The following is a 13709-nucleotide window of genomic DNA, read 5'->3' on the forward strand; positions in this document are numbered from 1 at the left end:
CGTATTCACGGTGGTTGGTTCGTTGACGTGTGTGACAACGCAAGAAGAAAACTAACTGCCTTGAGCCCCTCCAGTTTTGGCGGAAGGAAAGCCGAAAAAACCCGAACCTGATGCCTGCCCCGGCTTCGTACTATTCATAGCACCACCACTTTGGTTATTACTGCTGCCAAATATTCCCCCGGAAGGAAACGCAACAGTAGGGGCATTGGAGAATGACGAAGAAGTGGGAGCCTTGGCGAATGATGTGAAGGAATTTGTGCCGGAGGGAGCAGAGAACAAAGACGCCGAGTTCGGTGTTGATGGATTACCAAACGCTGAAGAGCCCTTGGGGCTAAAAAGCGAAGAAGCCGTTGGTGTAGGATCACTCGTTCCGAATAGCCCACCAGTGCCGGGCGAGGCTGGTTTAGTGCTAAGTACCCCGGACGTGGATTGTATGGTGGTGAATAACCCACCAGACCTGGGGGCGGGTGGGTTCTCCATGTCCGCGAAGGTTGAGCGGGGAGCTGGGGCTGAAGCAGAAACAGGAGCGGAAGATCCCGAAACACGTGGTGTACCAGTGCTTGTCGAAGAAGAGGAAGGTGTGCGGCCGAGTGTAGCGGTTGACTGTCGGCTCCCAGGAGTTGCTGTTCTGTCGGTTTCGATGCTTGGTACCGGAGCTGGGCTCTGGCTAGGTCCCCGCCTCAAAACAAGGCCGGTCCCGCCAATTGCCATCCCGTTTCTGCTCGACGCAGAGAACGAAGGCAAGTCTCTTGGCTGGAACGCTCTGCATGCAGCATGTCCACTCTGGAGCTTGGTAAGTTGGACTTGCAGCTCTTCTCTCTCCTGCTTTACCGGACGTGATTCAGCGGCAACCTTTTCGACATCTTCATCTGTCATGTTAGGAACCATGTCAGGATCGAGGATGGTTGGGAGATGGCGCAGAAGACAGTTTTCCAGTCCGAGGACCACAACATTGTCAATGAAGATGTCAAGTGATCTCTGTAAGACAGATATCAGCGCAAGCCATTCCAAGACCAAACATCTTCCGGGAAAACTCACATCATAATAATTGGCCATGCTCTCAATGATTTTGTCTGTTCCAAAATCACTAGACGGGGTTGCCTCTGAAGCTGCTTCCAACACAGCTCTCGACACATGTTCATGGGTCAACCCTTCCAGATTTGGATACACTTTCTCAAGTTGACGGGCGGTTTGTTGAACTCGCCGCTCGCCCCCCTTCCGGCTTCGTGTGTTCTTGAGCAAGGGCATAGGATCGTACCCATTCATGTAGTGATACAGCAGTTCCTGAAGCTTGACACCTAGCAAAGACGCCTTTTCTTGAAAGAATGGGGCAACGTACTCTCTCAGGAGTGCCTGTGCCGTCTTGGGGTCTCTTCCGACGATATGATCTATGAGCTTCTCGGTAAAGCCCTGACAAATTTCCGTGATCAGTTTGATATGACGTTCGGCGATGTTCTCCCAAGGCTGTGATTGATCCCGGAAGAGACGGAGCGTCAATCGATCATTGGGTGAGCCCGGAAACTCGGTGCCCTGGTTTTCAGAGGCCATGGCTTCCAACTCGCCCTTGAGATTTGCGAGCGAAACGGTTGCCGGGTCTTCAAAAGGATAATGTTCAAGAAGCTGGTGAAGATGGGCTGCAAGCTCTGGCTCAGAACATTCATTTTCTTCGTTGTCAGATTCACCGTCATCAGAGTCCCTGTCCTGGTTATCGCCGTCCCAAATAATCTTGCGTCGATTGCCTTTGACCAACAAAACGTGTGCAAAGACTCTGTTGAGGTCCCTCACCAAAGCGCGCAACTTCTTGATTCGAGCATCGGTATATTCGGTTGAGTCTGGATCAGGATACAAACCGCCAAAGAAATCGTCAAGGTAGTTGCCCCTAACTGCTTCACCAGCAAGCTCACGGAAACGGGAACTGATCTTGGTGAGGTACGTTCTCATGGCCTGTGGTGTTGAACGTTGCTCGCCCAGTTCCTTGAGTCGACTTTGACGTTGCTTGATCAAGTGTTCAATGTCCTCCATGAGCTCTGGAAGTTTGCGCTGAATGTGTGCCAAGAGAACCTGGCTGAGCTTGTCCCTGAGAGCCTCAATGCCCCTGTCCTGAGCCTTGATTGTTGCCCACACTCCGTTTCGAAAGAAGTTCTTCTCGGCCTCATCACGCTCGCCATCTGTTGACGTGGTCTCCATATGAGTTCGGTTGCGTAGCACATGCCAGCCGAGTGCCAGTTTGTGAGAGCCTTCCTTGTTCTCCGCCAGACGCAAGTATTGGCCTTCGTTGTGGGAGCCCTGGTCAACCTTATCGGGCTTGGTGATGATTCCCAGGGTTCGCCCTCGGGTAGGATCGTGTTTTTTCGCTTCATTCAAGACCTTTTGGGCAGCCAGCTCACTTTGGGCTGAGACAACGGCGAGGATGATGCTGTTCTTCTGGCGCATATACTTTTCTGCGAGCCGATCGACCACAGCAACACCGCCGGCCTCTTGGTTCTCTGTCTCATTATGATAGAAACCGGGGAGGTCGACAAGCGTCAACTGTGGAACAGCAGGGCCGGAAATTTCCACCCGGAGGACTTGTTCTGAGAATGTACTTGATCCCGAGCCGACAACCATGAAATCTTTGGCTTCCTCGATGATAGCAGGAAGTTCGTCGTTGCTGAGGCCGGTTCTGTCAAAGACATGATCGTCCACATCGCCAGCATCATTCTGGATCTGGACGTTGACTTTCGTCTGGGAGGCTTGGCGAAGCACCAACTCAGTTGCAAAGCGCGTGCAGAGTCCGTCTTTGATAGGAAAGCGGACACGAGAGATGGCCTCCAGGACGGAGCTTTTTCCGGATGATTGATCGCCAACAACGATGAGTTGAGGAAGTTGGACAAATTTTCCTAGGCCAAGTTTTCGAAGCTCGTCAATAGTGTCAAGAAGGGCGCGCTGCTCAGCGGCGAGCTGCTGCACTGCTGCAAGATCTAGCTGAACAGCAGCCATGTTTGGAGTTGGTCAGGTGGTAGGCTTCTGGATACTGTTTTGGGGGAACCATGATGGATATTTGTATGGGTTGGCACAGGTCGACTGACCGCCCCGAAGAAGCTAACCGCCGACCTGGCCAGGGTACTCGGCCGCGGGCTCACTTGGCTTGGTTCAGCTGAGCATTTTTAGGAAACTCAAAGGCGGGCAGTGGTCATGGAAACGGTTGTGACTCTGGGGCTGATAACCCAAATTGGAGGCCTTGCCAAGATTTTGACGATGGTTGGACCAGTCAACAGCCAGGCACTCTGTGACCAAGCGTGCAGAGGAATGGTTTGCGTGCAGATGGCCCACAAAATGCTAGCCAAGAATGATCTCCTTCCAGACCAGTCGAGCCAGCAACTGGCACACGTCAATGGATCCAACGGCGACACGCTCCGCATACATGCTCGAAATCGACCGTGTTGCGTGTCTGCCACCGTCCCCATCTCTCCTATCAAGCATCATCACCTTGTACCCCCATCCAAGATCGTGTTCAGTCAGATCAGAGTAGCATGAACTCTCTTTCTGCCTGAAGCGCATGTTCATCCATCCAACCTGGTTGCAACTTGATGGTTCCAAGCTCCTATCATAGTAATTTCTGCGTTCAGCCTTCAAGGGTGGCTCAACAGCTCCATTCATGTCGTCATTGAGCCGCGCAAGGCGTTTGCATTCTGTCGTATCATGTCCCAGGCTCTGATACCAAAAACCCAACATCGATTTCGTATCCCTCTACCAATGCGTTCAATTTCCCGGCAATACCATTCCCATATATATGACCAAGAGCCAACCCATGAGAACCAGGACCAGCTGGGCCCCACGGGTTGGCTGATCGTTTCTGAGAGGCGGCGAGTGTGAAGAGGTAGAGGACACCATAGCAGAAACCAGTAGAAATAGATGGTTGGCAGCCTGTGGTAGATGCCAGTATTCAACTGCCGCTTGATCTGGCGTGCCACACCAACAAAGGCGTTGTATACGTCTGCTTGCAATGACAAGTCTCGGGTTAACCCTAACCCTCATCTCCCGGAAAGACGACAAACAGTCGAGGACTCAGTTGGAGTTTTTCGCAGACATGACAGAGCTTGTCGCCGGGCCGAGGCGTGACAGGGCCCGGGACAGGGAGCATCTCCCGGTTGGCGTGAGGGCCTGGGTCTTGGTCGGAATCCACGGTCATTTCACTGCGGCCTTCGGATGCTGAGTTGGCGAGTCTTCTGACCGTGCTAGAAGCTGGGCAAAAAAAAATCCATCATTGTGAGGACGGAGGACGCGAGAAAGCGGGACGTAAAGAAAGCAGCAAATAGAGAGAAGCTGGGGTTTGTGTTAAGGGAGCCGTGCTGGTTTCTGTCCACAAGTTGCTGAAACCAGTAACGGACAATTGAGGGCTTCCATTGGCCAACCAAAAAGTCAATGATTGAGCCACAGCTAATCCTAGGGATCTTTCTAAACTTAACCACTTGGGCATTAACCCTGACAAGCCACGATGTTCAATGTCAACCTGTCAGACCGGCCAAACCATCGCCCGTCAGTCACATAATGCGCCCTGCCAAGTCTCCCAACATCTGGAACCGAGTCCTGGTAATCTGCCTGCCGGCGTCAAAACAGTATGGCGCAGCTGTTAAAAAGAGAGGCCTCGCCAAGATGGGATGGCAACATATAACATCTCTCATCGGCAGTTCGACTGAGTGATGGAGGTCTTTGGCATACACTCTTGAGAACCTCCCCGAACTGACTCTTCTCCAAGCTTATACTCCAAGTCTTGCGGCATCCTTCTAACCATGGCAAAGCGATCCAAAACAGCCTACTACAGTGTCGACCCCCCTTTCGTCTACGCTGCTAGCGCCATCGTCGAGGGCATCTTTACACTCTTTTTCCTGTGCACGTTTGGCTACAGCGCCTTGCGAATCCCCAAAATACGCCCAATATGGCATTATTACGCCGCTACCATGTCCGCTTTAATCATGTAGATATTTCCCTTCACCGCTGACAATATTCAGTCAACTCACAATCAGTCATAATAGTGGCTACATTCTCCGCATAGCCTCCTTCTCCGTTTACGCTTACTACAACACACCTGAAGTCTATCTCTCCTTTGAAGACCGCTACCTTTTAATGCTCCTATCAGCAAAACGACTCGAACCCGTCGCTCGTCTATTCCGACACGTGGGCGCAGCTCTTTATAGTGTTTTGCTTGTGGAATTTGGTCAACGCTACAGCTGGCCATCAAACGAGAGGGCACTTATTATCCGGGCCGGAAGGGCAGCCATGTGGACGCTGGCAGGGGTGGCAACGGTGCTGGGCTTGACATATTGCATCATGGAGGAGAGAGAAATTAATCCTGACTTGACGGTTGTCGGACGCTTGGGAATGCCACGACTGGATGATGTGTTCAACGGCAGCAAGATAGCTTCTGTTGTAATCTCTGCAACACTACTCGTCCTTTTTGTCGGGGGGCTCACTATCCAGGGAATGGTAATGTACGCATCTTGCTCAAACCCATTGAAAGGAAGGAAGACCGGGCCAGTCATTCTCATAGAAGTAAGTATCAGTTCGTATGTCTTATTACAGCTGTGGGCCCTGGTGTTAATTATGTCCACCGCAGATTCCCAGCCTGCTCCTTCTTGCCTCTGTGATTTTGGTGATCGTGAGAGGTTGGAATATGGCCGAAGTCTCTCTACTTCTACACCCTCACCGTAGGGCTACCAGGGACATTGATTGGTGGTACTGGGCTGAACTTGCTCTAGATCGCTTTGGCACCTGGATGGTTCTTTTTGTTATTTATAGGGCTGGCAAAAAGGCCAGTGGCGGCTGACACCCGGCAAGATAAACAATGATAATAATGTACCAAGATATTTACCAGGTGACTAAGAATCTGAAACAAATGACCACCACCGCAATATCTCCTGCCAAGCCTTCACTTATTTGTCCTCGTCAGGGAACTCACAACCATCATCTGACACCTGATCCTCTACCTCAACAAGGTCATCAAGGTCAGACAGTTGATCGTCTGCCTCGTCAAAATCGCCGTCCTCTTCCTTATCCTCCTCGCCACTCTCCTCGTCACCCTCCTCCTCCTCGCTCTCCTCGCTCTCGTCATCGTTCTCCTCATCGCTCTCGTCATCGCTCTCCTCATCGTTCTCGTCATCGCTCTCCTCATCGCTCTCCTCATCGCTCTCCTCATCGCTCTCCTCATCATCATATGACTCCACGGGGGAGCCAATAATTTCAAACCCCTGGGCCCCAGTAACCTCATCATCAAGCTTCTCACACTTGGTCTGAAGCTCAACGCATTGAACCAACAGCTCATTGTTCCTGGCGGCCAAGACATTATGACTGAACATCATATCCTCGCACTCCTGTCGGCGTTTTCTGCAGTCGTCCTTCATATCTTCCAGTTCCTCAATAAGCCTCTTTTGTATATTCTCCAGGCCCTTGATGTCGTAGCGCACGGTCTCGACAACCTTACTTTGCTTATGATGGTCACCGTGCAATCTCACGTGTAATACCAGCAGCTCCTTGTACGCCTGACGCCTCTTCAAATACATTTCCTTTTGTTCGGCGTGGTCGTCTTGCAAGCTTTGCAGTTTCGCAAGGAAGAATAACTTTCGCGATTCTGCCTCAGTGGCGCGCCGGTCTTCCTCTTTCAACTGCTCCTTCATCTGCTGGACCTCCTCCTCAAGACTGTGATTGCGCTCGAGGGCCGCGTTCAGCTCAGCGGATTGGGCATGGTAGCGGCTCTTCAGTGCGAGGTCAGACTCTTCCAAGTTCCGGTGCTTGTCTTGCAACTCGCCGTGTTCCTCCTTCATCTGGTTGTGCTTCTTTTTCCACTCGTCGCCTTGCTCCTGCAACATGATGCAGTTCTTGCAGAGAGAATCCACCGTCGCGGTCTCCCAGCGGAATTTCTTCTGGAGCTGTTCATTAGACTTCATGGACTCGTGATACTTCGTCTTCCACGACTCGCAATCCTTCCTGGACTGGTCACGCTCCTCCTCCAACTTGGCGCAGTCCCTCCGCAAGTCACCGACCTTGAGTCTCTCCCAGGCGAGTTGCGTCTGAAGCAGGTCGGCATTATGCATCGCGTTCACGGCATCCCGATGGCGCGACAGCTGATGGCGCAACTGCAAGTCGGAGATCTCCCGCTGGTGAAGGGAGTTGATGGTCGAGATTTGCTCGTCGTAGTCCTTCTCAATGGCGGCAATCTGCTCGGCGTGTGTGATGGAAGAGCAGGCAATTTTTTGCTGGCAGGCGGCCAGCTCCTGGGAGAGCTTGAACTGCCGCTCATGCAAATTGGTAATTTCGGCGGTCTGCTGCTGGAGTTTCCAATTCAGTGCTATCCTCTGAGTAATGTACATTTTTCTGTTGATGTCGCTAGCCTCCTCCTCGGCAGCGAGGGCTTTGGTGAGCTCCTCAACCTCTTGACGTAGTTCCTGGAGATCGGGGGCCACCATCTGGACCAGCCCGGCCAGCCTCTGTTGGACCGCTTTGAATTGATCAGGCATCATGCAGGGACAGACTTGCTAATGCTGGTAGCAGAAGAGGGTGTGGATGAAGGGTGGAAAGGAAGAAGGGAGAGAAGTTTCCGAGGGCGAATTTTTAATCCAGAAATTCTTTTCCAAACTTTTGTGGCTTTCCAGTGTTCAAAAAGCTATGTTGGGCGCTGGCAAAAAACTTAAACATCATGGTCTCCTCCACACCGTCACCTCCAGCAGTGAAGCTTTCGCCACCGCAGGAACGGAACGCCAACATGCCACTGATCTGAACTCTGTTTTGTGCGATGGGGCACGCATTTTCTCTGATGGTGATGTCTGAGCAGATGGCAACTTGTTTTACAAAGAGAAAAATGATGAAGACGAAAAAGAGAGAAATAAGATGAGGTCGTGTGTCGACACTTAGTTACGTTACCTAGGTATCTGGGCGCGAGATGAAGCGTGGTGGGCGGTTTAACGTTCGGCACGTGCCACCCTCAAGGTAAGTAGTGACTTGCGTTGCGCAGTGCCGGTTGATGTTGTCGACAGCGTGACTCCTTCAGAAAAAGGGCAGCCCTCTTCACAATCATAATCATCTTCCTTGCCTACATCGCACTTACCTTGAGCAGAAGAGTTGAGCTTCGGAAGGTTCCACCGCGAACATGTGTTCGCGGTGGACATGTTGCGTCTGGGAAGGCGCGAGTTAGGTAACTCAGCCGAGCAACAAACATCATCAAGGCATTTGGGAGCAGGTGCATCTGGTGGCCGCGGATAGGTGTCGCGAGACAAGTCACAATGCAATCAGCGTAACCACAACAGGGAAGGTGACTACTACCTCCCAGTGTCCATAAGACATTGTCTTTTCGTCTCCTTTCCAGAACTTGGTGTCTTCCATGCTTTCAGAACGAAACAATCAGTTCCCAATCTGCCATCATGCAATTCCCCAGCAACGTCCTGGCTTTCGGTAGCCTCTTTGTCACCGCTGGCTATGCTCATGACACAGATACCTCCACCTCGGCGGTCGACACCACCCTCATAACCTCCGTCAGCATCGAGCTCTCCACCACAGGCACCACACTGTCCAGTGCCACGGATACCTACAGCGGCACTGTCACCGACGCCTTGAGCGATTCCACCGGCCTCATCAAACCTCGCCCCACCACCGAGGGCGGTGGCCCTCTCGACACAGTCTACGCCTGCGGAGACACCACCGTCATTGACCAGTTCAGCTACGGCTCTCCCCTAGTGAAGGACTGCTGGGACGTCTACAACGGTCTGGACGGGAAAACTGACCCTTGGTATGCCGTCCGTGTGTTTGCTCCCAGCCAGCTCCACGTCACAATTTGTGTCTCGCAAGCTGACAAACACGTACTTTCTATCCAAACAGGATCCTGGATCACATGTGGGAGCAGCGTGCTTTTGCGTCGTCGGGTACCTGTGTCATCGGCGCCCAGATCGTTAGCCAGACCGACTATCCTTCGTATGTTGGCAGTGAGGACTTTCGCATCGCTATCAAGAAGTCGATTGAGCAGTTTGCCAAGAAGGATGACAAGAGCCAGGAGCTTGTCGGCACCAAGGGTTATATGCAATGCGGCACGTTTTTTCTCTGCTATTCCCTTGCCTGTCAGAGTATGGTATCTTGAGCTAACAACATGGTCTTTCGACTTGCAGAGCCCTGGCATGCCACGGTTGAGTGGGGTATCTACTACAACTAAGCGGCACCTCCAATCTCCCCGGTTGATTTGAATTGTTTGAGTCATGGTTATTGCCTTTGAGACTTGTACGGATATCTGGCGATGAGCTTATAGAGTTATTGTTGTCATATCCGAAGTGGGGCAATTTGAAAGATGGAAACCTCTTGAGAAACACCGTTATCGATACTTATGCTGATGCAAGTTGTGATGCTTTTTTGACTCCCCATATGCAACCGTCTATTTGACATCCCCAAACCTCTCCTGCAATGCCGCATGCAACTTGCCAAAAACCCCATCATGCCACCCCTCGGCCTGCTTCCACTCGTCCGCAGGCAACGTCCTCTCCATGAACCTCAGCCACCCTCCCACAATAAAATCGGCATGCGAAGCCCTGTCCCCAAGTAGAAAGGGCCCGTTTTCATTCCGTTTATACAACCCCGCCAGGCCCGTTAATGTCTGTTTCAGCGACTCCAACATATGCACCCTCTTCTCCCCATAAACCCCCATATCCTCCCACGATTTCGCCCCAAGCCGTCTCACAAATTCGTCTTTGATTCCTTGTTCAAACTCCTTATCCCACTTCATCCCCGACGCCATCAACGCCGTGTGCAGGGTGAACGCCCAATCAACATTCGTGTTAAACTTGGAATAGTCCTTGTGCTGAACATCCTCCCTCTTGCTCAGCGGAATCAAGACCTCCTCCGCGCCAGGACAGACATAATTCAGGTCGGGCTGCTCGGGAAACAAATCCCCGGACCCAGAGTCGGGGAACGTCTCCTGAAGGTAGAGCGCAATGTCGAATGAGTCGCCGACAATCGCACCGGTTGTGCTGTCTTTTAGCACCGGCAGAGTGTAGTAATCAGCCCCGTCGGCGAATTTCCGGCAGGCCGACGCCCCGAGCCCCTTGCGGACTTTGGTGATGTCGAGCATCTGCACCCATTCTGTCTTGTAGGGGACGCCTTTGAAGTTGAGGGCGTAGCGGGCCTTCCAGGGGTTTGGGGCCGCGGTGTTTTTTTCGCGGGGGACGGCAAAGGCGATGTCGTAGTAGATCAGGCGAGGATCTGATGCCATGGTGTTTGCGTTGTTGTTTCCTGCTGTGTTGTCGACGGGAAAGCTCATGTGTTGCTTAGGGGTGTTGATTGCTCGAGTTGTTGTTGTTCATGTTTCCCCCACATTCTCCTCGGATTTATTTATCGACTTCCTGTCTCGGGTGGGCATCCAATTTCGGTCTAACCAGATCAGGATGACTCAGCATGATATCATAATAATCAACACATGATATCCACCCCTTGGTCCAATCAACACCTCAGTGGAAGCACCCGATCGGTTGCCAAGCCACGGGGCGATGCCTTGTCATACAAGGTACCATGCGGTTGGCAGCGAGCAGATATTCTTCCCCTTACGAAATGATAAGCGATCGATTTTCAGTTCTGCACAAGGCAGTAAAGTGTTGATTGGTGAGACATTATTTTGGTAGTCGGTCTCTAAAAACTTTTCTGTCTCGTCCAAACATGGTTAGCCCAAAATCAGGCTCGCTTTACCCTCGGCTCACCCTCGGCTCACCTTAAGCTTACCACCGCTCACCCTACGCTCGCTATTCTCCAAAATCGATAACTTTACGCGACGCTCTCATAGTCCAAATTTAGAGCCTCCCTCTCGAAAATGGGCCCGGATAGGGAGGGTCCCATTTTTAACCCCCAAATAACTCCTCCACTAAAACGGGGACTAAGAAATAGGCTCGCTAGCGTATTGTCACAACCCTGGTGCAGGACGGTTGTGGGGCCACGGGAATAGGGGCCAATCAGGAAAACGTATAGGGGAGCCAATCACAGTGAAGAACAGGAGTGATCAGTGTGATTAGGGCACTAAGCAGACTGAATGGGAGTGATTAGTGTGATCAGGGCACTGAGCAGACTGAGCAGACTAAACAGAGGGAATTAGTAGCTTTGGGAGACTAATCACGGCTTGGCACGAGGACTATATATACGGAGGAACTGGCCGGCGTAGATAAATAGTTCCGCAGTATGCAATTCAAGTTATATTCACGGCATTTAGTATTTACATTAAAACATCTTATTGTGCACTGTTTAGCTATACCGAACCAAGATTATTTAAAAGTGCCTTTAACCGATATCCCTTTCAGAGGTTCTAAATAGAGGTTCGTCACACGTTATATATTTACTTTAACTCTATTATAAATAAATTAAAGGCGTCTTTTTACCACTATAGCCGGACCTAAGAATATTTAGATAGGGAGCGTCCCGCCTAGCCTAGGCGCCGAGGAACTTTCCGCTAAATCTATACCCTCTACCGTAAAGCAGGTTATTAAGCGTCTTAAAGAACTTAAGGACGAAACTTAGTAAACCCGGGATTAAATTTTCGCTATTTCGATTACGTCTAAATTAATTATTAAGTTTCTAGTACTGGAGCGCTATAGAGGAGAAAGGTAAAGCTTAAAAGGTTTTTAATTTAGCTTAAAACCTATTTTCATTAATACTTAAATTAGTTTATATTAACGTATAGGTACTACTAAGTGCCTTACTTACTGCCCTATAGATTAATATTATAGTGGGCAGTACCGCTGTAAGTAGTAAGGGAACCTTTTAGCTACTATAGCTTAAGGTCTAATTAATAGATGCTAGAACCTTCTAAAGTAGCTATTAGTTTAGGGTGCGGCCACAGGCCTAAGGGTTTAAGTAAGGAAGTAAGGCTCTCGGAAGATTCGGAGGTTCAGAGGTTATATATATAAGCGGTTTGCTTCGGACATTCTATTTTAGATAAGACATCGACTTTTATTTCTTTATATTTTTATGCTTTACACGCGTGGGGCAATTCTGGCCCTCTAATTAGGCCGATTAGGTACTTATTATATAGTCTACAAGCTTATAGAGTCTTTTCTTTATCCTACGTAAAGTGTGGCCTACGAGCGAGCTACTATTACGGAGATACGCTTATTTATATACCCTATTAAAGGTATATTTATAGTGTTGTAGTTAGTTTATATATTTTTTTATTATTTTAAATAGAGGTCGTGCCTAGGTTAAGTAAAGCTTAAGGTCTAAACTGGATTTAAAAGTTTTAGGTACTAGAGGAAGTACGAAGCTATAAACGATAATAAGTATTAGTTTGGGGTACAGCTACAGGCCTAAGGGTTTAAGTAAGGAAGTGGGGCTTTCGGAGGATTCGGAGGTTTAGAGGTTATATATATAAGCGGTCTGCTTCGGACATTCTATTTTAAATAGGACATCGACTTTTATTTCTTTATATTTTTATACCTTACACGCGTAGAGGCAATTCTAGCCCTCTAATTAGGCCGATTAAATACTTATTATATAGTCTGTAAGCCTATAGAGTTTTTTCTTTATCCTATATAGAGTGCGGCCTACGAGCGAGCTACTATTACGTAAGTATGTTCATTTATATACCCTATTAAGGGTATATTTATAGTATTGTAGTTAGTTTATATGTTTTTTTACTATTTTAAATAAAGGTCGTGCCCGGGTTAAGTAAAGCTTAAAGTCTAAACTAGATTTAAAAGCCTTAAGTACTAAAGGAAGTACGAAGTTACGAACGATAATAAATATCGATAACTTTACTAAACTCCGCGAAGTTCGATAAAAATAATTATTATTCGTTTAATTAAACGTATATCTTTTATTATAGGTTAAATACCGAGCTTTCTACCTATATATAAAAAGTTAAATATATAATCCGGGTAAGACTTAAAAGTAAATTAAAAGTACTAATTAAAATTAATTCGTTTACGGATTTTATTTTAGCGGTAACTATTAAAGTTCTCTCTTATTTTTAGCTAAAAAGAATCCTTTTAACGTATTATTTAGCGGTAATAAATAATCGAGGGAATTTCCGGATTAACCTAATTTAAGATAATAAGGATTTAAAACTAAAAAAAGAAGGATATTTTTTTTTAATTTAAATAAAAATAATTTATTTTTATTTATTAAAGTTATAAAAGATAACCGTTTTTTTATTTTTAATAATATATATAAAGAAAAAGCTATATTATTAATATAAATATAATAATAATTATTAATTATCGATATATTTAATAATATTTTATTTATTACTTTAACTAGCTTCTTTAGTAATAACTAAATATACTAAACTCTTACGGCTCGTTCTATAATAAAAATAGTTAGCCTAATAGCTAAATCCCTAAAATTATTATTATTTATCTTTTCCCTAACTATAGACTATACTTACTATAAAGATACTAAAACCCTTCGCCTTCTTTTTAATTAAAGTAACTTAATTATAAATCCTAACGCTCCTAATATATTAAATAAACTTTATATTAACCCAAATCCTACTATTAAAAACTATATAGCGGCTCCTACTCGGTATACTAAATATCCCGCTCTTTTTCTTAAATTCGTATATTAATTTTAGTAACCCAAATACCTTTATTTTATAGAAGCTTACCCCGATTACCGTTACTTTTAAAGGTCCCTTACGTTTAATTAGCTAATTTCCTATTCTATAGTATTTATATACTTTCCTTAACGTAAATTCCTTAATTTAAAGAAAGTTAGTT

General features: G+C 47.8%; 4 protein-coding genes across 4 annotated transcripts; 1 reads left to right on the top strand and 3 right to left on the bottom strand.

The window, feature by feature from the left end:
• Positions 1 to 33: 33 nt before the first annotated feature.
• On the bottom strand, positions 34 to 4322 carry QC763_310470 (uncharacterized protein). The gene is made up of 2 exons (XM_062911503.1): positions 1039 to 4322; positions 34 to 978 (listed from the first exon to the last, which is right to left on the bottom strand). The coding sequence occupies exons 1-2, from the start codon at positions 2977 to 2979 to the stop codon at positions 52 to 54; spliced, it is 2868 nt and encodes a 955-aa protein (XP_062767531.1). The 5' UTR covers positions 2980 to 4322; the 3' UTR covers positions 34 to 51.
• Positions 4323 to 5912: 1590 nt separating this feature from the next.
• QC763_310460 (uncharacterized protein) lies at positions 5913 to 7496 on the bottom strand (the record flags this gene model as incomplete). The annotated part of the gene is made up of 2 exons (XM_062911502.1): positions 5913 to 6077; positions 6123 to 7496. The coding sequence occupies 2 exons, from the start codon at positions 7494 to 7496 to the stop codon at positions 5913 to 5915; spliced, it is 1539 nt and encodes a 512-aa protein (XP_062767532.1).
• An 897-nt stretch (positions 7497 to 8393) lies between these two features.
• Positions 8394 to 9103, top strand: QC763_310455 (uncharacterized protein; the record flags this gene model as incomplete). The annotated part of the gene is made up of 2 exons (XM_062911501.1): positions 8394 to 8758; positions 8848 to 9103. 2 exons carry the CDS (start codon positions 8394 to 8396, stop codon positions 9101 to 9103), a joined length of 621 nt encoding a protein of 206 aa, XP_062767533.1.
• Positions 9104 to 9391: 288 nt separating this feature from the next.
• Positions 9392 to 10273, bottom strand: QC763_310450 (uncharacterized protein; the record flags this gene model as incomplete). The annotated part of the gene is made up of 1 exon (XM_062911500.1): positions 9392 to 10273. The coding sequence occupies one exon, from the start codon at positions 10271 to 10273 to the stop codon at positions 9392 to 9394; it is 882 nt and encodes a 293-aa protein (XP_062767534.1).
• Between the last annotated feature and the right edge of the window lie 3436 nt (positions 10274 to 13709).

The sequence above is a fragment of the Podospora pseudopauciseta genome, chromosome 3, assembly GCF_035222475.1.
Source record: "Podospora pseudopauciseta strain CBS 411.78 chromosome 3, whole genome shotgun sequence".
NCBI classification, from domain to species: Eukaryota; Fungi; Ascomycota; class Sordariomycetes; order Sordariales; family Podosporaceae; genus Podospora; species Podospora pseudopauciseta.